Here is a 25,355-nt window from a genome sequence, read left to right as displayed (position 1 = left end):
TGCATTTTTAACAAGTTTCTAGATGTTGCCGTTGCAGCTGTTGAGTCACATACTTTGAGAACAGCTAGTACAGTTATCAGTGTTGTCTTCACCTGAGTTTTGAGTTGCTGTAATTTTAAGATTGTCTTGGGCTGCATAGCATAGAGCTATAGATCTGGTACCAAGTTATTTAAGTTCATATCCTGGCTTTGATAGTTACTATTGATATGCCGTTGAACAAGTTACTTCTTCAAATTGTGTTTCGACAACCTTATTAGACAAGTGTACTACTAACTCCATTCTGCTTATTTATGAGGTACCCCTCAAAAAGTTATTCAGAGATTTGAATGAGTCATGTAAAATGCTTAGAACAGTGTCTGGTACATCTTTTGCAAGTGTTAGAAAGCTAACTAGTTCTCTTTTATGAATAACTAATAAACAGCTTGGAATGGTGAAAAGGACACTGACCTGTTAGTCAAGAGATGTGAGTTATAGTTCTGGCTTTGTCCGTTTCTGACTTTTACAGCTGTAGGTTTATCACTTGATATCTCTGAGCCTTAATTTTCCCATTTCCAAAATGGTGGTTGGTGGAGGTGGTGTGGGGTAGGTTGGAAGTTAAACTCAATTCTGAGATCTTTCCTAATATTTTGGGAAATGTTACTTTTCCATGAGTATGCAATTTTAAAAAAACTTATTTTAATTATTTTCTTTAAATTATCTGGTCCTTAAAGGTTGCGAGTAAATTGTGTTGGAGTTTTTGATGTTTTAACATTTGATAACAGTCAAAATAATAATCCATTGGCATTAATGGCCCAGTACCAGGTGAGTAAGAATTAACATGGATATTTACTTGTTTTCCTTTATTAAATACAAATTTTGTTCATTTTAAAGTATTTCCGTGTTTTAAGCCTAGATTTTAATTTATTTTGGAGTGGTCTCTGTGCAGATTTTGAACATGTATCTCCCCTCCCCTTCCTCTCTTTTCTTGTGTTCCTTTCCTCTCTTTATTTCTTTCTCTCTCTTTTCCTTTCTTTTCTTTTGCTTCTGTCTTGCTGTGTCACCTGGGCTGGAGTGCAGTGGTGCAGTCAGCTCACTGCAGCTTTTGAACTGGACCCGAGCAATCCACTCACCTCAGCCTCCCATGTAGCTGGGACTAGAGATGTGCTCTACTGTGCCTGGCTAAAATTTTTTTTATTTTTATTTTTTGTAGAGATAGAGGCTCACTATGTTGCCCAGGCTGGTATTTCTTAACCATTATGATGTATTTAGTGTAGAGCCCTTATAGGTTGGAATAAAGGGAATTTATGACAATGTCAGAGTCTCTTTTTTGTTGTTGTTGTTAGGCGGAGTTTCACTGTTGTTACCCAGGCTGGAGTGCAATGGCACGATCTCGGCTCACCACATCCTCTGCCTCCCAGGTTCAAGCATTCTCCTGCCTCAGCCTCCTGAGTAGCTGGGATTACAGGCATGTGCCACCATGCTAATTCTGTATTTTTAGTATATAGATGGAGTTTCTCCATGTTGGTGAGGCTGGTCTCGAACTCCCGACCTCAGGTGATCCGCCCACCTCGGCCTCCCAAAGTGCTGGGATTACAGGCACGAGCCACTGTGCCCCACCTCATGACAATGTCAGACTCTTAACTGTTCAAAATGAAAATGTATTTATGTGATTTAGGAAACGTGTCCTAAGCATAGATAGATTAAAACAGACTAGTCAAATGAATGGATTATATTAAATGACACCCTTCTTTTTCACTCCTTTAATTATACCTATTATTTTTACTTTTAGAACACTTGTCTGACTACCAGTCATAAAATTCTAGAAATGTTTTCAGAGGTTTGTTGTTGGATTGCCATTTTCTAAGTAATTTTTTAAATTTAGTCAGAACATATCACTCACTTCTTATACATTATTAGTATTTGATTATTGTCTGACTTCATTTTATTAGTGTTGATTTAGGCCTTGTGATGTTTCTTAGCTGTTTTGCTGCTGCTTATTTCCTGATTTAAATGATAAAGTATTGAATAATAAGAACATATTTCTTCAAGCATTAAGAACAGTTGCTTTAGGCCAGATGCGGTGGCTCACACCTGTAATCCCAGCGCTTTGGGAGACTGAGGTGGGCGGATCACTAGAGCTCAGGAGCTCAAGACCAGCCTAGCCAACATGGTGAAACCCCGTCTCTATTAAAATACAAAAATTAGCCAGGTTCGTGATGGCACACACCTGTAGTCCCAGCTGCTTGGGAGGCTAAGGCAGGAGAGTCGCTTGAACCTGGGAGGCGGAGGTTGTAGTAAGCCAAGATCGTGCCACTGCACTCCTGCCTAGGTAACAGAGCGAGACTCCATCTCAGAGAAAGAATAGTTGCATTTGCCTTGATTACTCCGCAGGTAACAAAACTAAAGTAAATAGGTTATTCAGTTTGTATTGGAATGTTTCACATTAGGATAGGCAGCTGTGATTTTAAGACAATTTTAGTTCTTTGTGTATAAGAAGTTTTTGGGTTTTTTGAACATTTATTAACTTACAAAGGTTTGCTCTAAGGCATAATTTCTTAATTACATGGAGAAACACCTTATTGTTCTTCTCTTTTCAACTTATTTTGTTTAAAGTTTTAGAAGAAGATTTTAATTCACTGATAGAATTTTAGAACAAAAAGGATAAAATGAGAAGTAGAGTCTAATCACTGTTTAGTATTTCAGTTCATGCATAAATCTCTTTTGCTGGTAAACCACAGACAGTGCAGTCCCAAAGACTTGCAGGCACTCATTGCATTCAGTTGTTTGCAGACGTTTCACATCCTCCTTCCCCTCTCCTTGTGCCCATCTAACCTCAGCAGCAGCCAAGCTGTTCTGGTTGATAGCAACATCTAGTGGGCAATACGGGGAGGAATGGGATTAGTTCTTTTTTTCCCCCAACAGCAGCATTGTGTTCTTCTGCCTGAGGGCATTTGCTGCCTCTTTCTTATCTGGAGATGTTGTTTCTTAGCTACTGCCATTCTTATCTTCTTATACTTAGTGCCTAACTCCTTGGCTCTGATTAATTTTTCTTTATGACCTTTATGCTTCCAAAAGTGACAGATTATTGACTTTTAAAATATTAGAGATTATATACATTTGGATATACATCCAAGCAGATAATATTAAATTTTTGAAGGAAAGTTACACATTTTTAGAGCAGTACCATCATCTTCTAATGTAAGTATCTAGAAACCCCTGTCTGCATTAAAAACAAAAACAAAACTGCACATGCTCCTCATTCTTTTCTCAGTAGGGTTCCTTTTCAGGTATGTTATGGGTTGTGTAGTTACCTTGAAAAGCAAAACTTTTCGTAAGAAAAAAGTCTCTTGAGTTCCAAACAACCAAGTTTATGTAAGCATTTAGGGTAACTTATTAATATTTGTAAGTCAGGATATGCCTTCATTCATAAAATCAGGCAACCTTCAATTAATTATCACCTCTTTATTTTTTTCAGCATTGAAGGATATATATCACGCTTTCTGTTTTTGGGTATATATGTGTAGCTGATTTTTTAATATAGTTTATTATAGTAAGATATAGGAAAGAATTAAAGATAGTTCCAAAGGGGGAGTGTGATTTTACAGAGAAGAGATACATGAGGAGTGCCTTGTTTCTTGTAGTATATTTTTCATAGTCTGTTTCAGACACGTGAATAGAGACTGACTTTGAGTAAAATGGACATAAGTAGAGCCATAGATAGAATCAGAAAAAGAAATCAAGAAGTCGAGAATCAGGAAGAAACTGAAAATCAGTTGGGGGGCAAATCTCCTGAATTCAACAAATGGGGGGAAAACCAGATGGAGGTAAGAAGCAAAATAACAAATGGAAAATTATTTAGCTGAGAAATAAGGAAAGGAGAGTTACTGAGTTTTATGGTGTGAAACTCTCTTAATTAAGATTTTATTAACTTCTTTTGTTTAAAAAAACTTCTGATTTAATCTGGACTGTGTCACATGTGTACTTTATTTCTAAAAGCGGATGTTCTCACCTTGAGTCCGCTTTAGAGAGGTGGTGAGATGTACTGAAAATCAGATGTTCTTATTTTTTAAACCCATCTGGTTCTTCAGCTCTCTTGGACCATTTTGGTTTTCTGTCTCGTAATAGAGAATGATGGAATATTCTGGGAGGGAGGCTTAATACAGCATCAGTTCAGGGTGGAACAAACGGAAAATTCTGCTGCTCGAAGAGTTGGAAGACTGGGTGTTGGTATCTGCTGCTCAAACACGTGATAAACAGCCACAGTCTTTGCTGTGCTTTGCTGGATACTTTGAATTGAATTGCCCATAGAAATTTATAGTTGGCATTTACATGCACTGATTTCTTTTGGCTGAGATTTCTATAATTTCATGAATATAACTTGGAATGTTTTACTTGATCTAAAGTGTGATTGAGAGGCGTTCTTTTTGGAGTTCATCACAGTGTCCTCCAGCGAACAGAAATGATGGCAACAGTAATAGTACTCCTTCCCATGCCAGCTTCCCTCCTGCCATTCTGGTCTCCTGACTCTTCCACCAGTGAAGTTTACAAAGTTTTCTGGCATGAATCTTTGGATCTTTTCTAATAGATTCAAAGTAGTTTGTCTACCTAATCAGTCTGTCTCCTTATCTCCTGTTCAGTGTCAGATTCACAAATGCTAGTTTTGAATAAATTTTTTAGTATGAACTTTTAAATGTTATTTTAGTAATGGAGTTTAATGTTAAAATTTACTCATTATTTGGGTAGGGTGTTGTTAAGGATAACCATATAATGCTAGAATTTCACTAATGATTGTCTTAAAGTTACAAATATTCCAACAAACCAGTGGTTCTCAATCCTGGCTGCATATCATTTGTGGAAGCTTAGAAAAATACCAATACCTAGATTTTGATTCCAGACTGATTATACCAAAATTGAGACGAGGGGATGGCTACTAGATGATTTTGGTTTTGTTTTTAAACTCCTCAAGTGATGATAATGTACAGCTAGGCTTGAAAATTCCTTATAATAAACTAACGCTCAGTAAATGAACATGTGTCTAATAATTTAGATGAGTCCTCAGATTTTAAAGATCTGCAAATATCTTTTGTAGAAATTGCCTCAGGTGGTTTCATGTTAATTCTGAAGCACTCCATTCTCGAAGGCATGTAGTTGTTGATAGCTTCCTGCGCATCAGGGCCACTTGGGGTGACCATACTGTTTCCTGGAGCTATAATAGGTGATAGAGGACTTAATTCAGACAGCTGTCTTTTGAAAATCCTTTTAGAAGGAAAGCCTCATAATGGTAAATCTTGAGTGGGAGAGGTTTTAGGAAAGGAGCTGGTGGTTCCAGAGCTTAAAGATCTGTTATAGTGTGAGTAAAAATAGTCTATTTGGAAACAAAGATAGATGGGATGTCATTCATTGAGGTTTGCAGCATTTTTGATGTTCTAGAGAATTTGCTCTAAAATCTGGTTAATGCTAATGTTTGTAACAGGATAACTTTTCTTCAGATAATCCTTCACATTCACACTATATTCTAGGAGTTACAGAAAATGAGAAAAGTGTGTATCTTAAGTTATAGTTGTCGTAGCAAATCAAATGTATAGTACCCTTAAATTTGTTGTAATAGAGAAGAATATTAGCTCTATTTAAATAAGAAAAAGAAAGAAAAACTTTTAAAAATGGCAATTTGTAGTTGGCATGGGAATTGCTTAAAGTCTGTTAAATCGTGGACCTAGAACTACCTTCATCAGAATTACCTGGGTGCTTTAAAAATGTTGAGCCATTTTCTGGACCCACCCAGCGAGAATATCTGGTGGAGAGGCTCAGAAGTCGTCTTTTTAATAAGCTCCAGGTTATTCTGAGGAGCACCACTGTTTGAGAATCCTGCCTGCAGCTTATTTATAATGATGCTTTTTCCATTTAGGCAGTGGTGTCAGTGTATGAAATGAGTACCTATGAAATGAAAATTAAAAGTTATGTTTATTCTTTCATGTCAGCAAGCAGATCTGATATCATTAGGAAAAGTTGTGTTGGCTTTGGCTTGCAACTCTTTGGCAGGAATTCAGCGAGAGAATTTACAGAAAGCCATGGAACTGGTGACAATCAACTATTCCTCTGACCTGAAGAATCTGATTTTGTAAGTTTTTAATATATGATAAATTGTATAGAATGATTATTTGCAATAAGACAGAGCTTTTTTTTTGTTTTAAGTGATTGTTTTGGTTCCCACTATTTAAAACCAAACAAAACAGAAACTTTATTTCTTTATTTTTATTGCAAAATAAATATTTCTTAGATAAATTGATAAAGCAGTGTGTTTAAATTAGTTATTGATGTTTTAAACATTTGGTCAAAGGGTACCCAGTAGAAGTTTGTTGGTATCTACTAGCTACATGTGACCTTTTACATTGATATTAATTAAAATTTAAAGTTTACTTCTTCAGTTACACTAGTCACATTTCAAGAGCTCAGCAGCCACATGTAATTACTGGCTGACATAATTGGACAGCACAGACATAGAATATTTACCTCATCTTGGAGTTCTGTTGGATAGTGCTGCTCTAGAGAGTGTGAAAGCCATCATGAATAAGCCTCAGGTGCAATCCAGTCATGTACTCTGGCCAAAACACCCATTCAGGAAAGCATTTGTGTGGAGACCCCCATGCTTATACTCCAGTGTCTTAAGATTCCAGATAATCCTTGAGTATGGAGTTGAGATTAATTTGGCTTAAGAGAAACCCGTTGTGGACTACTGTCACCATAGAAGGACTTCTCCCTAAGATATAGCTACTACTGAGAGATCCCAGAGGGTGGGCAACCACAACCTTGATTACAGTTATGAGCTGTACTAGAGAAGAGGTGCTAATCAACAGTCTCTTTTAGCTTACAGCTGCCCCTTCTGATCTTTCTGTGTAGCCCTGGATGATCCAGTTTCTTTTTGGACCAGCCCTGGGGTATGAATTGGGGGATGGAGGGGTGGGATTGCCCACCTGTTGTTTGTTACACTGGCATAAATGTCCTGCTTGTGACAGCACTAGAAGCCAGTGGTTGTCTGGATCCTATTCATAATCAAATTCAAATACGATGATTTATCTTTTCAATAAAAATACTTGTTTTATTTATGATCACAACAGTGATTCCTAGCCTTAGTTTGCAAATACCTAGGATGTCTCAAATAATTTCAGGTTATAATCTCTAAATTTTCCTTTTTAAAGAAGTGGGGATAGAGGACATAAAAATAATCAATTAGCCATATGTTAATAATTATTGAAACTGGGTGATGATACATGGAGATTCATTACATTACTATTCTAGTATTATAAATGTTTGAAATTTTCTTTAATAAAAAAAGGATAACCAAAAAAGCCATACTTTAATAATAACCACAAACTAAAATTGGTGGAGTGATTAAACCATGTATCAGGCCCTTTCAAACTGCTTGATGGGAATTAATTTTTTTAATTCTCCCAATAACCCTATAAATTAGGTACCATTATTAGTCCCATTTTAGAGATACAAAACTGAGCCACAGAGATCAAATAACTTGCCAAAGTCACACAGCCTGTAGTAACATTAAATATGATTAGCAGGGTACAAATATGTCCATAATTACAGATGAATTGCTAAGATGTAGTTTATTCACATGGGTGTAACCATTTATCCAAAAAAAGAATGACTACTATATGCCAAATACAGGATACTATGAATGAGGTGAACAAAATTCCCATCTCCTGGAGCTTACACCCTAATGGGAATAAAGAGTAAATAAACATAAAAGCCAGTGAGATATTTTCAGGTAGTGATAAGACCTATGAAGAAAATAAGAGAATTATAAGCAGAAGAGTGAAGGAGTAGGAGACTGCTTTCATGAGAAAGGGCAAGAATGGCTTACCTATAGAATAAGCGGCAATAGATGATTGAGAATCTTTGTGTTCTAACAGGGTAGCCCTTGAAATATGTAGTATTTTCTTCCAATGTTCTAATGATAGAAGAAATTTAGCTGGTTCCTTCTGCTGTGTGTTACTGCATTTCTCAGAAATGAGTATGTCATGATACCTTGTAAATTAAGTTTTAGAGCAGAGGACAGCTTCTTAAAAAGTTAGGCTCATTCAATTTAGCAAAATTGAAAACCCAGTTTTAGTTTTGAAAATTAATCTTTGAAGAGCAACAGGAAACGCTCCACACCCCTCACCCACCCCCTTTTAGTCCTCTCAAAAAAGTTTCTAAAAAATCTTTTCTTTTTTGGCTGGGTGCGGTGGCTCATGCCTGTAGTCCCAGTGGTTTGGGAGGCCAAGGCAGGCAGATCATGAGGTCAAGAGATCGAGACCATCCTGGCCAACATGGTGAAACTCCGTCTCTACTAAAAATACAAAAATTAGCTGGGCTTGGTGGCGCGGGCCTGTAGTCCCAGCTACTCAGGAGGCTGAGGCAGGAGAATCGCTTGAACTTGGGAGGTGGATGTTGCAGTGAGCCGAGATCACGCTGCTGCACTCCAGTCTGGCAATAGAACAAGACTCTGTCACACACACACATACACACACAGACACACGCACCCTCACAAAACTTTTCTTTTTCTTAATTTATTTTTGTTTTTTGTTTGTTTCCTTTTTTTTTTTTTTTTTTTTTGAGATGGAGTTGCGCTTTGTTGCCCAGGCTGAAGTGCGTTGGTGCCATTTCGGCTCACTGCAACCTCTGCCTCCCGGGTTAAACTGATTCTCCTGCCTCAGCCTCCTGAGTAGCTGGGACTACAGGCGCCTGCCGCTATGCCCAGCTAATTTTGTGTTTTTAGTAGAGACAGGGTTTTGCCATGTTGGCCAGGCTAGTCTTAAACTCCTGACCTCAAGTGATCTACCTGCCTTGGCCTCCCAAAGTGCTGGGATTACAAGTGTGAACCACTGCTCCTGACCTGTAACACTCTTTTCATCTAGCACTTTTGTAAAGGAGGGTTTGAGAATAGAAATGGGTAAGTGAAACCCTACTTCACTTTTCTCTCTCATTTCCATAGTAGTGAAAATGTAGAGAAGAGACATGTTTACTGTTTCTCCATTGGCTCTTACAATTTTCCAGAGGAATGAAATGTAATATTTAAGCTTTAAGAATGAGCTTGACTTGCATGAATTAAAATGTTTTCAAAATTTTATGTGCTAAGATGATGGCTGCTGAAACAGTTATGTGTTTGTGGGTTATCTTGTTTTTTAAATTGCGTGTTGGACATTCAAGTAATTCCTCTTTTATCTTGGGTAGGTATTTGTTGACTGACCAAAACAGGATGCGAAGTGTAAATGACATCATGCCCATGATTGGTGCTCGATTTTATACTCAATTGGATGCTGCTCAAATGAGAAATGATGTCATAGAGGAAGACCTTGCAAAGGTAAAGAGTGTAACTTTTTTGTTGTTTTTTTTTTTTGAGACAGAGTCTTGCTTTGTCACCCAGGCTGGAGTGCAGTGGTGCTATTTCGGCTCACTGCAACCTCCACCTCCTGGGTTCAAGTGATTCTCCTGCCTCAGCCTCCCAAGTAGCTGGGATTACAGGTGCACACCACCACACCCAGCTAATTTTTGTATTTTTTGTAGAGGCAGGGTTTCACCATGTTGACCAGGCTGGTCTCCAGCTCCTGAGCTCAAGTGATCCTCCTGCCTCAGCCTCCCAAAGTGCTGGGATTACAGGCGTGAGCCACCGCGCCTGGCCAGTAAAGAGTGTAATTAAAAGAATGTACACACAATTTGCATCTGTGTATATAAATATACACAAAATAATCATTGTACTAAATATAATGCCTTATTTGCTAAGATTGCAGATATTTTTGTCGGCACTGAATGTGTGGTATTTTAATTTCTTATGTCCTCTGGACACTGTTCTTTTCATTCATGGCTTAGCTACAGTCATGTGACAAAAATCTTGGTTTTTCATGTGAGTTACTTTTCCAATTCCTATGGACAGTACCATAATCTTGAGTACCATTATGAAATGCAATGGACATATTGTGTTTGTTTAAAAGTATAACCAAAAGGTGGGGGTGTTAGGATTTATCGTTTAAAGGTAATATTGGTACAGGTTACCAGTTTTTGTAAATTTTGGCTTTTATGTTCAGTTACCTGGAACATTAACATTTTTCTCTTTTTAAAATGTTTTATAGGAGGTTCAAAATGGAAGACTGTTTAGGCTCCTAGCAAAATTGGGAACAATCAATGAGAGGCCGGAGTAAGGATTTACAGTATTTTACAATATATTTTTAATCGAGAGCACTATTTTGCATAATAAGAATAAGTATGCCTGGTTTTATTTGGGAAGAGAGAAAATTCTTACGTGAAGTGACCTTAAGGTTGTGTTGGCTGTTAAGGTGCTATTTTTACAACAGCCTAGGTGTGGCTGTCCTTATGAATTTTACACACGTGTACTTACAGAAAATATGCTGCGTTAGAAATCTCTTGTGGTTTGCACGTGAGGGCACATTTTATGGCTAATACTACCTCTACCCTATCTTCTTTTTGAGGAAGAAGTTTCATATCAGTGTACCCTGGTCAGTTTAAATACTTGAGAAATGTCTAATTTTTGGATGCCTCTCACCTTCTATTAAAGTACACCTTTTTTTTTTTTTTTTTTTTTTTTTTTTTTTTGAGACAGAGTCTCCCTCTGTCGCCAGGCTGGAGTGCAATGGCACAATCTCGGCTGACTGCAACCTCCGCCTCCCGGGTTCAAGCGATTCTCCTGCCTCAGCCTCCCGAGTAGCTGGGACTACAGGTGCACACCACCATACCCAGCTAAGTTTTGTATTTTTAGTAGAGATGGGGTTTCACCATGTTGGTCAGAATGGTCTTGAACTCCTGACCTCAGGTAATCCACCCACCTTGGCCTCCCAAAGTGCTGGGATTACAGGCGTGAGTCCCACGCTTGGCCTGAAGTACACTTTTTTTAGCCATCATATCAGTGGCATTGGAAAGGCATTACCTTTTACACTATTTGTCACTTAGTTCCACCTCATTTGTAAGTTAATGTTAACCATATATACACAGGCAGAGTTGATGTTTGTATTACATAACTGTCAAAGACAGGTAGAATAGAATTTGCAATTATTATGACTGTAGTGTAAGTTACATTTCAGGAATGTTTGATTTGTTAATAGAGATAGGTGAGAGATAAATACTACTACTTGAGGGATTTTTTTTTAAAACCATGAAATTGAAGTCCATTTGCTTTTCTTCTAAGTCAAAAGACTCATTTAATGTTTTCCCTAATAATTTTTCTAAATGAAGAGAACATAATTTATGTTAAACCATTTTTAATAAACTCTTTTGGCTGTTTCTTCTAGCGTTTATCTCTTTACTTTAAAGTGTATGTTTATAGTTCTATTCTTGATTTCTCCCCCAATCTATAATTCAGGTCTTGACTCATCCTCTTCCCTACACAGGTACACATGTGTGCACACACACACACACATGCACACATGAGTTGAATTCTGTATTTAGTGTTACAAAACACCTTTCCATATGGTCAAAAATAAATAATGTATCAGTTCCTTTTTTTCCCTCCCACCTAGAGAACTGGCTGTAGATCCTCCACCCTTCCTGTTCCTATCTGGGCTGGTCACGCTTTAGGCCTGCACATGCTTACACTTTCGAACTGGAACTTCCCTTCGCTATTATCTGGGAATTCTCGTTATCTCTCTGTGTTGGATACCCTGGTTTCTTGCTTTTTTTCTTTGTTTATTTTTTTATTTTTTTTGGACTTAGTGGAGCATGTCCTTGTAGCTTCCTGAAAAAGGTGAGTTTAGTCTTGCAAATTTGAAAATGGCATTATTCTACTTTCACACATTATTGATACTGTTAATGCATATAAAATTCTAGATTGTCCTCAGGAAATGTTATCCTTTTTTTTTTTTTTTGAGAGGAAGTCTCTCTGTATCCCCCAGGCTGGAGTGCAATGGGGCGATCTCGGCTCTCTGCAACCTCCGCCTCCCAGGTTCAAGCGATTCTCCTGCCTGAGCTTCCTGTGTAGCTGGGACTACAGGCGCACACCACGATGCCCAGCTAATTTTTGTATTTTTGGTAGAGACGGGGTTTCACCGTGTTGTCCAGGCTGGTCTTGAACTTCTGACCTCAGGTGATCCACCTACCTCTGCCTCCCAAAGTGCTAGGATTACAGGCATGAGCCACTGCGTCCAGCCAGGAAATTATTCTTATTAATGAAATTTTTAAAATAGATTGTCTATGAATAAAGTAAAAAGTAGGAAAAGTTTGCAGTGAAAACTGTAGAAGTCTCTCTCATACCTGACATCCCCAGTATCTATCCCCAGTTGCCCCGTCCGTCTATGTTTTTAGTTTCTTCTGTATTATTCCAGAGTTACAAATACAACTATATATTCTTATCCCCTCCCTCTTTAAATATATAAAAATTGTAAACCATATACAGTATATTTTGGCATAACTATGTATTTTAGAAATCTTTATATATGTTTAGTATATGCCAAGCACTATTCAAAATAGTTTACAAATAGGACCTAACTTATTCCTCATAACAACCCTGTGATGGAGTTACCATTGCTATTCCTATTTAACAGAGTAACTGCAGCATAGAGAGGTGAAATAACTTAAAGATTGCATAATTAATAAGTATATGATCCAGGACTCTAGTCTAGACAGTATGGTTCCAGAGTATGTGCTCCTATCCACTGTGCTGTGTCTCTCCTCACACTTTATGGCCTGATAGTAGTATATCTTGCGGATATAGTATAGTATATTTCCCCAGTTCCTTATGGGTGGGCATTTGGGCTGTTTTCGGCCCTTTGCTAGGGTGGGCGATACTGTAGGGACTAACTTGTGCATACTTAATCTTATATATATGTAAATATGGGCCAATGGTGATTGCTAGGTCAGTCGGTACGTCACAATAATTTTGTAACTATTGGAGAATAGTTTACCTGTGTGTAATTCATGAGACTGCCTCACCAAAATACTCTTTTCAAACCCTTAGATTGTAGTCAACCTTGTAGGTGAGAAATTGAATTTAAATGCAGTTTTATGTTCTATTTACTCTTAACGAGCATATTTGAGTATCTCTTTTGTGCTATTGATCCATTCTTCTGTCCTGTTCAATTCGTATCCTTTGCCCATCTTTATTTTCAGTTGGATTGTTTGTCTTTCTTATTGATATAAGAGCTAAAGAGATTCACTCTTTTTATGATTTTTTTTTAACTGCTCATTTCCCACCCTTGGAGACATTTGTGTATGTACTGTAATTGACCAAATTTATTTTATGCTTCTGGATTTTGAATCATAGTTAGAAAGCCTCTTTCTACTCGAAGATTACGAGGGAACTATTTCATGTTTTTTTCCAGAACATTTGTGGTTTCATTTCTTCATACTAAAAATGTTTTATGTAGTTAGAAATTATATCAGGCGTAAGGTGTAAGTCCATCTCCCCTTGTCGCCAAGACTACCTAGTAGTCCAAAAGCTATTTATTGAATAGTTGAACAATCTAGCTTTTCCCCACTGGTTTGAAGCCACACCTCTCCCATACTATTTTAATTCAATCATGAAATTGAATTTTGAAATCTAGCAGTATTGTTTCCCATCTCCATTTATTGGGCACCACTTTGTTATTTTCCTAATACTATTTAATTTTCTGTACAAATTCTAGAATCAGCTTCTTTAGTTAAAAAAAAAAACCAATAAACCTGATGGTTTCTTAATAGGGAAGATAGCCTGTTTGTCATGTTTAAACTCTGGGAACATTTGTGGTTTTAGATGTTGAGTCATCTTATCCAAGATCATGGTATGTCATTCTAGTTGTTGATGTCTACTTTTGTATTCTTCAGTAGTATTTAAGTTGTTTTTTATATAGTTATAGCATACTGAGTGTGTGTTCTTAGGTATTTCATCTTGTTGCTATTATAAATGAGAAAATTTCCCCCATTGTGTCTTCTTGTTATTTGTGTATATGAGAATTCTTGATTTCTTTAAATTTTATGCTCTAGTACCTTACTGTTTGGGTCGTTTTCAGTAGATTCTCTTCGAGTTTCCCAGGTGTTTAATTATATCATCTGCAAATAATGATAGCTTCCTTCCCAGTTTCTATACTGCTAATTTCTCTTGAGTGATTGTGTTAGTGGGTACTTTCAGTACATTGGTAAATAATAGTGATGATAGTTCAGAATTTGAAGCATTGTTCCTTTTAACTTCCAGGCAGATTCAAAGCCATTTTCTTTATAAATCTTTTCTTTCCTCCAAGCTTTTGGTGTTTTTTTTTGTTAGTTTTTTGTTTTTTGTTTGTGACTGATGTTCAGAAATTCACAGTGATGTTCCTTGGTGTGGGTTTTGAGTCATAATGATGGATTAACAGGTGTGAACCCATTTAATCTTGGAAACTTAACGTCCTTCAGTCCTGGGACATGGTCTTCATTGTTTCTTTAATAACTTCTTTTCCTGGAATTCTCATCGCTCAGATGTTAGACCTTTGCAATTGATTTTCAAATATTCTCTTCTATTTTATATCTCTAATTTATTTTGTCCTACTTTCTGGGCAGTTATCTCAATTATATTTTTCTAAAATTAAAGGGTTTTTTCTAATTCTTTGAATTTTTAAATTTCTGCTATCATATTTTTATTTTCCAAGAACAATTCTGTTTTCTGAATATTTGTCTTGTACCATCTAATTCTTGTTTTTCTGAGGCCATCAGTTAATAGATTTTTACTGGTGGTTGGTGTTTGTCTTAGTTTTAAGTTTTGTTCCGTTTTCCCTACAGTATCTCATAGGAATCAAGAGTTTGCTTTATTTTGTTTTGTTTTGTTTCCTCCTCAAAAGATTTCTGATACTTAGCTGCCCGTTCATATTAAAAATAAGGTCCTAAAAAGCCAATGGGAAGCCTGTGTGAGTGCAGGGATTATAGAATGTTGAACCTTTCTGTATGATAAAGCAGTGTGATGTTGTTATACATGATTTTTGGTTTGTGTTTGGTAGACTCTCAAGTATTGTTATTTGTCTTGGACAGGTCAGCATCCCCTGAAAAGAATCTTCCAACCTCTGCTGTCTGTGATATAAGCCTGACAAGCCAGGTTTGGGAACCACACAGAGGGAAAGCATTTGTTCAATAGGGTGTCATCCAGCACTCCTCAGCTCTTCACCTTCTGGTTTGCTTGGCATCCCTGAGGCTCGAGTTTCTCTCATTCACCCTTTTTAGAAAGTAAAACCTCCAGATTTTTGCCAGACAGAGGTGGGGGTGGGGTTAAGAGATGGGTTATCTGTTTGCTGTTTATAGAACCTTTTCTCAATTCTCCTATTTTCATCCCTAGTCCAAACTTGCACTTTTAGTAGTCCTTTGTGGTTTCAGTTTCTGAGCTATGCCAGCGTGGGTGGCTTGCTTCCTGTGGGCACCCTCTTCCCACATCCCCTGTAGAATTAGGGTTCAGTTTTGTCAGGTCTACTAAGTCATCCCACTTACCTGTCTGCCTCTGCATTCCAGATGTTCATGATTATCTCTTGTTCACTGTTGTTGCTTTTTCTGATCCCTTTGTCCTTGTGTTTATACCCTTTTTTAGACATTTACTGTCAATTTGATGGGCTGTTGAAAGGGAGCAGAGATAAATGGGTATTTAGTCTTCATTTTAATTGGAAGTCCTTGGAGTGACCTTTGCAAAACATATATATATGATTGTGCTAAAACCATATGGTGAGCTTTTCCTCTGGTTCTTAGAATAAAGACCCAGTTTTAAAACATGACCTAAGCTGTGTGGTCTGATCCCTACCTACTTCTCATCCTGGTCTCGAATCTGCCTTTTACTTAATTTTCTGTCCTCATCCCCCATTCTTTGTTCTTGTCTTCACTCTGTCGCTTTCCTTGCCCTCACTCTGTCTTCTTCTTTTCGTCTCTTTTCTCCCCAACCCATTCAGACACATGACCTTCCTTAAGTTTCTTCAGTGCTCCATGCAAATACCGATCTCTGATGAAGGAGCATCCCTCTTCTGGGAAGGGCAGCCGCTACTTCCTCTGGAAAACCTTCCTTGCCCTGCTAGAAGAACTCATGTTTCTGTTTTTATGTCATATCCCTTTTAGGAGCATTATGTAAATGTGCAGTTACAGCTTTCTTTGATTATTTGAATAACGTCTGTTTCCTATTAGACTGTAAATTCCTAAGGTCACTGAAAACTCACAGTGGTCATCTGCTTCTTTACAGCTTGCTTTCACGTGGAATGGTAGGAAACTGATATTTACTTCCTTTTTGTTTGCCAAACATTTTTCTATTTTATACATATTGGTGAAGTAGAAGGTGTATCTGACCTCTCTCTATTCTGTAACTTACAGAGTGGGAGGAAGAAAAGAAGATTTAAGACATTTTTATCTTTTTCATTTTATCTAATAGTAGGGGCTGAAATAAAGAGGTCGTATAAAATAGGAATGCGTAAGGGATAATTTCCCCCTGACAGTTGCTAACTAAAAACTGGAATTCATATACTTACTAGTTCAGTCAGATTGTTTTTTAAAAACACTGTTCCAGACTCCCTCCCAATTTTTTATTTATTGGGAAAAAAATAAAATTAAACTAGTTTTGAGTCTAAAAAATAGACATATGGCCACAGAGCATACAGCATGAGTTACTGTGGTAAAATGTTAATTTCCCCCAGGTTTCAGAAGGATCCAACTTGGTCAGAGACCGGAGACCGTTATCTGTTGAAACTCTTTAGGGATCATCTTTTTCATCAGGTGACAGAAGCGGGTGCTCCCTGGATTGACCTCAGTCATATCATTTCTTGTCTTAACAAGGTAATTTGTATTTAGATTTTTAAGATCATAATTCTGCCTATAACGTGTATAGAGTTGTACCTTCTACAAATACTAGGGGCCATAAGAAACCAGGAGGTACTCTTACAGTAGCCTGGAAGACATTTTATTAATAACACTTTTCACAGTGGGAGGATTTTTTAAATAACCTGCATGAATAATTTTTTTGGGCGATGGAAGACAGAGTCTTGCTCTGTTGCCCAGGCTGGAGTGCAGTGGCATGATCTTGGCTCACTGCAACCTCTGCCTTCCGGGTTCAAGCAATTCTCCTGCCTGAGCCTCTCAAGTAGCTGGGATTACAGGCACCCATCACCACGCGCAGCTAATCTTTGTATTTTTAGTACAGACAAGGTTTCGCCATGTTGGCTACGCTGATCACGAACTCCTGACTTCAAGTGATCTGCCTGCCTCAGCCTCCCAAAGTGGTAGGATTACAGGTGTGAGCCACTGTGCCTGGCCTTCATGAATCATTTTAGAATGTTTTATTGTGGATCTTTTTATTATGATAAAGTATTACAAAATGACTGCTTCCCTCCTTTATGCAATGTTTTGTTTACATGTGGTTTTGTTATGCCGCATAAAACAATGAGTAGTAAAAACCAAAAAAATAAATTTATGTTTATTTTTTAAAAATTGAACCCCTTCTGAATCATTATGAGTTATGTTGGGTGTTATCAAATTATTTATTATTAACTATAGGTGTTATAATCAAGTTGTAAATGATAAAAGCACAATACTAGTGACATTAGTTACTAGCAGGTTCAGCTGTTATAAATGGTGAATTTGATGATTAGATGAATTAAGTAGATTAAAAAAATAGATCATAAATTTATTTGAGAGGTGAGGTGAGCTTTTTTTTTTTTGTTGAGATAGGGTTTTGCTCTGTCACCCAGACTATAGTGCAGTGGCACTTACGGCTCACTGCAGCTTTGACTCCCCAGGGCTGCAGTGATCCTCCCTCCTGCCTCAGTCTCCTGAATAGCTGGGACCACAGGCACATGCCACCACACCCAGCTAATTTTTGTCCTTTTGGTAGATACAGATTTCACTATGTAGACTGGTCCCAAACTCCTGAGATCAAGCAGTCCACCCACCCGCAAAGTGCTGGGATAATAGCGTTGAGCCAGCATGCCCAGCAGCATCGTGTTTCAGGAAAGGTTGAGAAAGACAAAAATTACAGAGAAAGGAAAGAAGACATTTTCCTTATGAATTACTTGGCATTATGAAGTTTAGAACTGGTCTCCAGGAATAAATGTAGTCTCTGTATAGATTTATGTATAAACCAGGAGCTGGCAAGCCATGGCCTGCAGGCCAAATCCATTCTATGGGCCTATTTTTTTATAGCCTGAGAGCCTTGAATAGTTTTACATTTTTAAAGAGTTGTAAAATAAACGGTAAGCCAAACCTAAAACGTTTACTGTCTGACCCTTTGTAAAAACATTTACTGACTCTTGTCTAAACTTTCCTAAATTATAAGTACTACAGGAAAAAATATCTACTGTAGCACATGATTTAGAACTATTAATGTACAGTGTGGTAACCCTTCAGGGAAAATGTTATGGTTTGTTTTTAAGCACTACTTTGCCTTCTTTTAACTTCCGTAAAACTCTATAGGGAGTATTGTCAATAACTTACATTAAGACTGCACAAAACTGGCCAGGCGCGGTGGCCCACGCCTATCTAATCCCAGCACTTTGGGAGGCTGAGGCATACGGATCGCCTGAGGTCGGGAGTTGGAGACCAGCCTGGCCAACGTGGAGAAACCCCATCTCTACTAAAAATACAAAATTATCTGGGCATTGGTGGTGCATGCCTGTAATCCCATCTACTTGGGAGGCTGAGGCAGGAGAATGGCTTGAACCCAGGAGGCAGAGGTTGCAGTGAGCCAAGATTGCACCATTGCACTCCAGCCTGGGCAATAAGACCGCACAAAACTATATGTATCATTGAACTAATTCAGTATCAGTTATATATTTATTTTCCCTTTATTTCTCTTAGGGGAAAAACCTTTTCTTGAGAGCAGTATGTAGAAAATAATTCTGTCAGATTTTAGAACATAGTATCAGAGCACCAGTAATTAAAAATACATAGAACCGGCCGGGCGCGGTGGCTCAAGCCTATAATCCCAGCACTTTGGGAGGCCGAGACGAGCAGATCACCAGGTCAGGACATCGAGACCATCCTGACTAACCCGGTGAAACCTCGTCTCTACTAAAAAATACATAAAACTAGCCGGGCGAGGTGGTGGGCACCTGTAGTCCCAGCTACTCGGGAGGCTGAGGCAGGAGAATGGCGTGAACCTGGGAGGCGGAGCTTGCAGTGAGCAGAGATCCGGCCACTGCACTCCAGCCTGGGTGACAGAGCAAGACTCCGTCTCAAAAAAAAAAAAAAAAATACATAGAACCAGAACAAACATTGACAAGTAGATAATATGGAATAAGCCATGGACAGTTGCCTTAAACAAAGATCATTTAATGAAGGATAATATTCATTAAATTCATCAAAGACCATTCAATAATGAAATTAGGATAATTGAAAATTTGAAGAAAATTATATTTCACATCATGAACTAGCTAGTAGTAAATAATACCCCAAATCTGAAGTGTGACAATATTCTAAGTTTGAAAAGAGTGTGATAAATTGGAAGGATGGCCAGATTGATTATACAAAATTAAGATTTTTATTTATAAGCTTATTTTGCTAGAAGTAATGACAGAAATTATCTGGTAAATGATTTGGATGTTTGAGCCTTCAGTGAGTTGTAAACATATGTTAATTTTGTATCAATTAATGAAATTAAAAAGTACATTGAAAATAACAAGGTGAAAACCGTAACAAGACCAGTGGACAGACAAAGGGTCAGTATTTATGCTTTATAAAGACCTCACTGGAATATTACTGCCAAATTCCATTAGGGTCGTGGGTAAAGATCATATACTAGCATTTACACAAGCAGAAATACCAAAGTAAATGTATGAAAAAAACTTTGTTATAGTAGTTAAAATCTAAATTTAAATAGCAAGGTGCTCATTTGCTGTGGGGTTGCGGGAAAAGTATTAAAAACTTATAAATTCATGGTGTCTGATATGCTTTGGAAAACAATTTGGTTCTATGTACTAAGCTATAAACCACTTCTACTTTATTTTTTTGTGTTTTTAAAAAAATTTTTAAAGACCAATTTCTTAATACTTTACTTTTTTTAGTAATATTTATACTTCTAAGTATTTTTCCTAAGGAAAAAAATACTTCTTACAGAAGAAAAAAATTAAGTAGATGAGTATGTTCATTGCATTGTAATTCATGATGCCAAAAACGGAAGATATTGGGAGAAAAATTATTGAGCATCAACTGGGTAGACTACAATGCAAGCGAACATTAAACGTGAAGGGATAGTTAGAAACATAGGGCAGTGTTTGTGTGAAAACGTCTGAGTCGAAAATTATGTGCATACTGGTGAATGATGTAAAGTACTTACGGATATCTGAAAGGGAATGTTACAAAAAAAATTAGAGATTTTATTTATCTTTGCTGCAAATGTAGATACATTCTTTTCTGCATGTTATGAATTCGTATCTTGTGGACATATTGTTTCAGCTAGATGCTGGTGTGCCAGAAAAAATAAGCCTGATTTCCAGAGATGAGAAGAGTGTACTCGTGGTGACCTACAGTGACTTAAAGCGCTGCTTTGAAAATACTTTTCAAGAACTGATTGCAGCTGCGAATGGTCAGTTGTAGTATTTGCTAAAAAAGCACGCAGGACATGGCTAAGGAACTTAACCAATAGCAAATTGCACTACAGCTGAACTTTTCATCATCTCATTCACATTTGGGAAGCGAACAGGAGATGAGCGACGCTGCTTGCACTTCAGTCAGGTACACTGTTACTTGAAAGGAAGAATGCTTCACTTACCCGAGAGCTAGGGCTGCCACTGGAGGCTGGATCTGTGAAGAATTTATTTTAGATTTAGGAGCACCATCAGGTGAATGATGTTCCTGCTTTTGTTTTTTCCACTTGTATATGCACTAATTTTAATTTTTTTAAGACTTTTTCTGATCTTTGAACTTTTGCCACATTGTATACTTATTAAGGGAAACTGTTTGCAAGGACATTTTTGGGAAGCAATGCTGGGCAGCGTTTTTGCCATTGAGGGTTGCAGAATTTGCTCTTTTTGGGATGGGTTGCCCTGAATAACATTATGGACCAGGTAAATAATTTCATAGAAGTTCAGTATAGTACGTCATTCTCGTAAGAGTATTGTATGCAAGCTCTCTGTATGCCACCCACTGTTAGTTCAAATTGAGATTTTTGTTTTGTTTTGTTCGTAAGAACAAACCAAGAAAATACCAGTGAATTGTTGGATATGAGTTCCCCTGTTAGTTGATTTAAATCCTTTCTTAATAAAGATCAGATAAACAGTAACTGAAGGAGCATGTATAGCTCTTTCCTTCAAATTCAACTAGAGCCTTTTTAAAAGACATTTGCCTGCTAGTCAGATACATTTACATTTATGCAAATTTTTTAAATAGGAGAAAATTAAGAAATTGTGTTAAAGCCCTAAAGTTCAGGAGTATATTACTTTAGGTTCTTTCCAGTTTGCTTTTTTTTTTTCTTTCTTTCTTTTTTTTTTTTTTTTTTTTTGTATGAAGTTCTGCTCTTTGAACCACAGCTTTATTATGGTCCTTTACACTGGAGACAGACACAGAGACACTGTTCAGAAGATGAACTAAACTCAGCAGTGGTCTGGTATCAAGAGCTTTCTGATGTTTTACAGCCTGAATTTGGAGGGATAACGATCTGCTGTGCCTTTGCAGTCACTGCTTAGCCCAAAGTAATAGTACTTTTGATAATAACTCACTCTGTGCGATATTCCTGAATAAGTCCATCTCAAAAGTTTGGAATTTTCCTCCTCTTAACTTTCTTAATATTTGGACATGCAGTTGTCGCCAAACTTGGGTATTCATGGAATTTCTAGTAAATGAAATACCTATACTTTGATACTGAAGACTGCCAAATACATAGGAATTTTCTTTCTTAAAATCAGTAATGAAGACTCTATCTCCTTTCCCAGCACTGAATGTTTTACTAGCACTGGGTGCTCACCATGCAACGATGAAGAAAATGTGGAAACTCAAAAGGTCAGGACAGACTCACAAGCACTTGCAACTGATGTTACTGTCTTCAATTTTAATAATTACACATATTTGTATATTTCAGAGAAGTTTTTAGTATTTCTCTGTTCACTTTTTATAAGCTTTAAAATGATTTTCTCTGCCTTGAGATTTGCATCAAGAAAAAGCACCTCTCTTCACCTGAAAGCTTTGAAGACTAGAGACACGCTTTACACGTTTTAACAAGTATATTGAGTCCACGTTTGGTAGCATCAGTTGTTGAGTTAAAAAGAAAATTATTGCATTTGATCTGGATGGATTTTAAAAGAACATAATGTTCAATATTAAAAGGATAATTAACATTTGCCACCGTAATGTTCTTTTTTATGTAAAAAGAACAAGAACTTGGAGACATTAACATGCAAAAGTCTTTTATCATTAGCTCATGTATTTGAGGAAGAGCAGCTGTCTTTTTATATGTTTTTTGACAAATCATATTGTAATTCTTTTGTACAAAAAAGAACTACTTGTATTCTAGAAGAAATATGAAATGCTTAATTTATAAGCGGGCTGGAGATTTTTTCCAATATTGTTTTCTTTGAAAATGAAAGGGGATCATCTATTTAGTTTTGGGGTCTGGGAACTTTTTGAAAATTTAATTTGTGGACCAATGTTTTGTGAAAGCTGAAGAGAGCAGGGGTTAAAATAGGGCTTGAATTTCTCATTCTGTATAGACCAGCAAACTTCCCTCTGCAAGGCAAGTTTACATCACAAATCCAAGAATGTTTGCATCCTAAACGCTAGTTTGCTTCAGCCCCTAGTTAACCTCAGGACTTGGTTTGCATATAAAAGGTAGACAGCTGATATGTTTTCATGAATAAATATGGTCAGCCAGAAAAGGTTGGTGTCAGGTAATGCATATTTTTTTAAGCCTTGTTTTATATTTATTTTTCATTTGGTTTTTATTGGGAATGGTTTTCAAAGAACTCTCAGTTCTGCCTAGGTGTTTTTGGGGGAGCCCTGTTTTCCATAGTGTAATTCCATTTAAGAGGTTGTCTAAAAGTCTTTTTAATTCATAGAAAGATTTTAATATCTGAGAGTAGTCAAATTAACGATATAAACTTTCCACACCTTCCTGTCGTGACAGATAAAAGCACAGAAAGGACAACCCTTGAAATCATGTAACATTGGTCATTTCCAGTTTTTGTACCTGTTTTAAATTCTGTTAGTGTATTTACTTCATTGTAAATATTTTTGAGGTACCTTTGTATTTTGCTTTTGACCTTGGTTCTGTGATTTGGATGTCAGCAACTTCCCTAAAAAGCACCAGTATGTTAAGTTCTAATGTCATGACCCAATTTGTGTTATTCATCTTTAATCCTGTTTTCAGTCTCTATGTGTACAGCAGTATTTTTAATAAAGAATTACAGAGATAACTTTGTCCTTTTCTTGCACTGTTCATATAACAAGATGATGTTTATCTTACGATTGGGTTTTAAAAGGTTGGTTATTTCCTCTGCATTTTGGAGGAATTTTTGTATTTGGATGAATTGGCAGCAATTTTTTTTTTTTTTTTTTTTTTTGAGACGGAGTCTCGCTCTGTCGCCCAGGCTGGAGTGCAGTGGCCGGATCTCAGCTCACTGCAAGCTCCGCCTCCCGGGTTCACGCCATTCTCCTGCCTCAACCTCCCGAGTAGCTGGGACTACAGGCGCCCGCCACCTTGCCCGGCTGGTTTTTTGTATTTTTTAGTAGAGACGAGGTTTCACCGTGTTAGCCAGGATGGTCTCGATCTGCTGACCTCGTGATCCGCCCGTCTCGGCCTTCCAAAGTGCTGGGATTACAGGCTTGAGCCACCGCACCCGGCCAGCAAATTTATTCATTAATTTATCAAATAGTGCTTAAGTCTTACCTCCTGTGTCCTTGGATCTGTTCTAGGCACTAAGACAGATATGGGGACTTGGTGTTTACAGAATATATAGGTATACCCAGACATCTTAATATAATACATGACTAACAGTATAGTTCAGGAGAGAAGACTGCTCATGAGAAAGCATAGGGAATGATACATAGCCAGTCTTTAATACTTAATGTATCATACAGGTGAGGGGCATCCCTTCCCCCAGATTCTCCAGAATCATTATTTAGACTATAAGGACAGATAAAATATGGCAAAATGTTAACATTTGTTGAACCTAGGTAGTTAGTATTTAGTGTTGAGTTTTTTTCCTGTGCATTGAAATGAAAAGTTGAAAACAAAAAAACAATATGGTAAGCACCCCCACCCCCACCCCCCAACTACTGTTTCACTTCCGGAGGTTTCAGTTACCTGAAGTACAGTTAAGATATTTTGAGGCAGGGAGACCATATTCACTCAACTTCTATTTTAGTATATTGTTATAATTTTTCTCGTTATTTTTGTTAATCTCTTGCTATGCCTAATTTATAAATTAAACTCTATCATAAATGTGTATGTACAGGAAAAAGCATAGTGTATACATAGGGTTTGTACTATCCGCTGTTTCAGGCATTCATGGGAGGTCTCGGACCATATCCTTCATGGATAAGGGGCAACTACTAGACGGATGTGGGAAGGTGCTTGAGGCATAGGTGAAGGGTAATCAGAATAAAAAGGAGAGATGATTTCCAGCAGCATGACTTGGTTTTAGGAATTCAGGGGTGACAAGAAGTGCAAGGAGGGCTTTTGTGTAGAGGATATTGAAAGAAATTGTGGATTCAGATGGAAATCAAATGACCATTGTAGGTCATGGGATAAAAAGTAGACTAGTCTCCTAGAATGGAGTGTTTGGAGGATCTTTTAGCTTTAAATTTCTTAGGAGGAAACATTAGGAATATTGTTTTGTTTTTTGAGACAAAGTCTAGCTTTGTCACCCAGGCTGGCATGATCTGGGCTTGCTGCAACCTCTGCCTCCTAGGCTCAAGCGATTCTCCTACCTCAGTCTCCCAAGTAGCTGGGATTACAGGTGCCCACTACCATGCCTGGCTAATTTTTGTATTTTTAGTAGAGACAGGGTTTTACCACGTTGATGAGGCTGGTCTTGAACTCCTAACCTCAAGTGATCCACCTGACTCCGCCTCCCAAAGTGCTGGGATTACAGGTGTGAGTCACCACATCTAGCTTGCTCATTCTTTAGTTTATTGAATGCCTGTTATATGCCAGGCATTGTTCTAGGAACCAAGAGAAAAGCTGTGACCGCAATAGACAACAATTTTCTGCTGCTTAAGAGTTCTCATTCTAGGAGGGAGAAGACAGATAACATGGTACATTAGCAGGTAATAATGGTTTTGAGAGGAAAGCAGAGTAAATGGTGTGAGTTGACAGATTTGGCAAATAAAAATACAGAACACCCAGTTGAATCTGAATTTTGGATAAATGGATGACTTGTTTTAGCACGAGTATATGAATCTCAAGTATTGCATGGGACATACACTAAAAAATGGTATGTCCCAGTGTTGCATGGGACATGCATATACACTAAAACATTCTC

General features: G+C 37.5%; 1 protein-coding gene across 4 annotated transcripts in view; it reads left to right on the top strand.

Moving 5' to 3' along the window:
- PAN3 (poly(A) specific ribonuclease subunit PAN3) overlaps positions 1 to 23,285 on the top strand; it is a 159,935-nt gene extending 136,650 nt beyond the window's left edge. For 2 of the 4 annotated variants that reach the window (XM_033236473.1, XM_033236464.1), the window contains exons 14-19: positions 711 to 801; positions 5,958 to 6,097; positions 9,205 to 9,334; positions 10,101 to 10,165; positions 16,584 to 16,722; positions 20,335 to 23,285. In XM_033236473.1, the coding sequence (XP_033092364.1) occupies positions 711 to 801; positions 5,958 to 6,097; positions 9,205 to 9,334; positions 10,101 to 10,165; positions 16,584 to 16,722; positions 20,335 to 20,475 (706 nt within the window). In that variant the 3' untranslated portion in view covers positions 20,476 to 23,285. The remainder of the gene's footprint in view (positions 1 to 710; positions 802 to 5,957; positions 6,098 to 9,204; positions 9,335 to 10,100; positions 10,166 to 16,583; positions 16,723 to 20,334) is intronic. The other 2 variants (XM_033236478.1, XR_004443106.1) reach the window with 2 other exon arrangements.
- Positions 23,286 to 25,355: the final 2,070 nt, after the last annotated feature.

The sequence above is a fragment of the Trachypithecus francoisi genome, unplaced genomic scaffold (assembly GCF_009764315.1).
Source record: "Trachypithecus francoisi isolate TF-2019V2 unplaced genomic scaffold, Tfra_2.0 Contig01461, whole genome shotgun sequence".
Classification (NCBI taxonomy): domain Eukaryota; kingdom Metazoa; phylum Chordata; class Mammalia; order Primates; family Cercopithecidae; genus Trachypithecus; species Trachypithecus francoisi.
The sequence above is the reverse complement of the archived record's forward strand: the minus strand, read 5'-3'. Positions and strand labels throughout refer to the sequence as shown.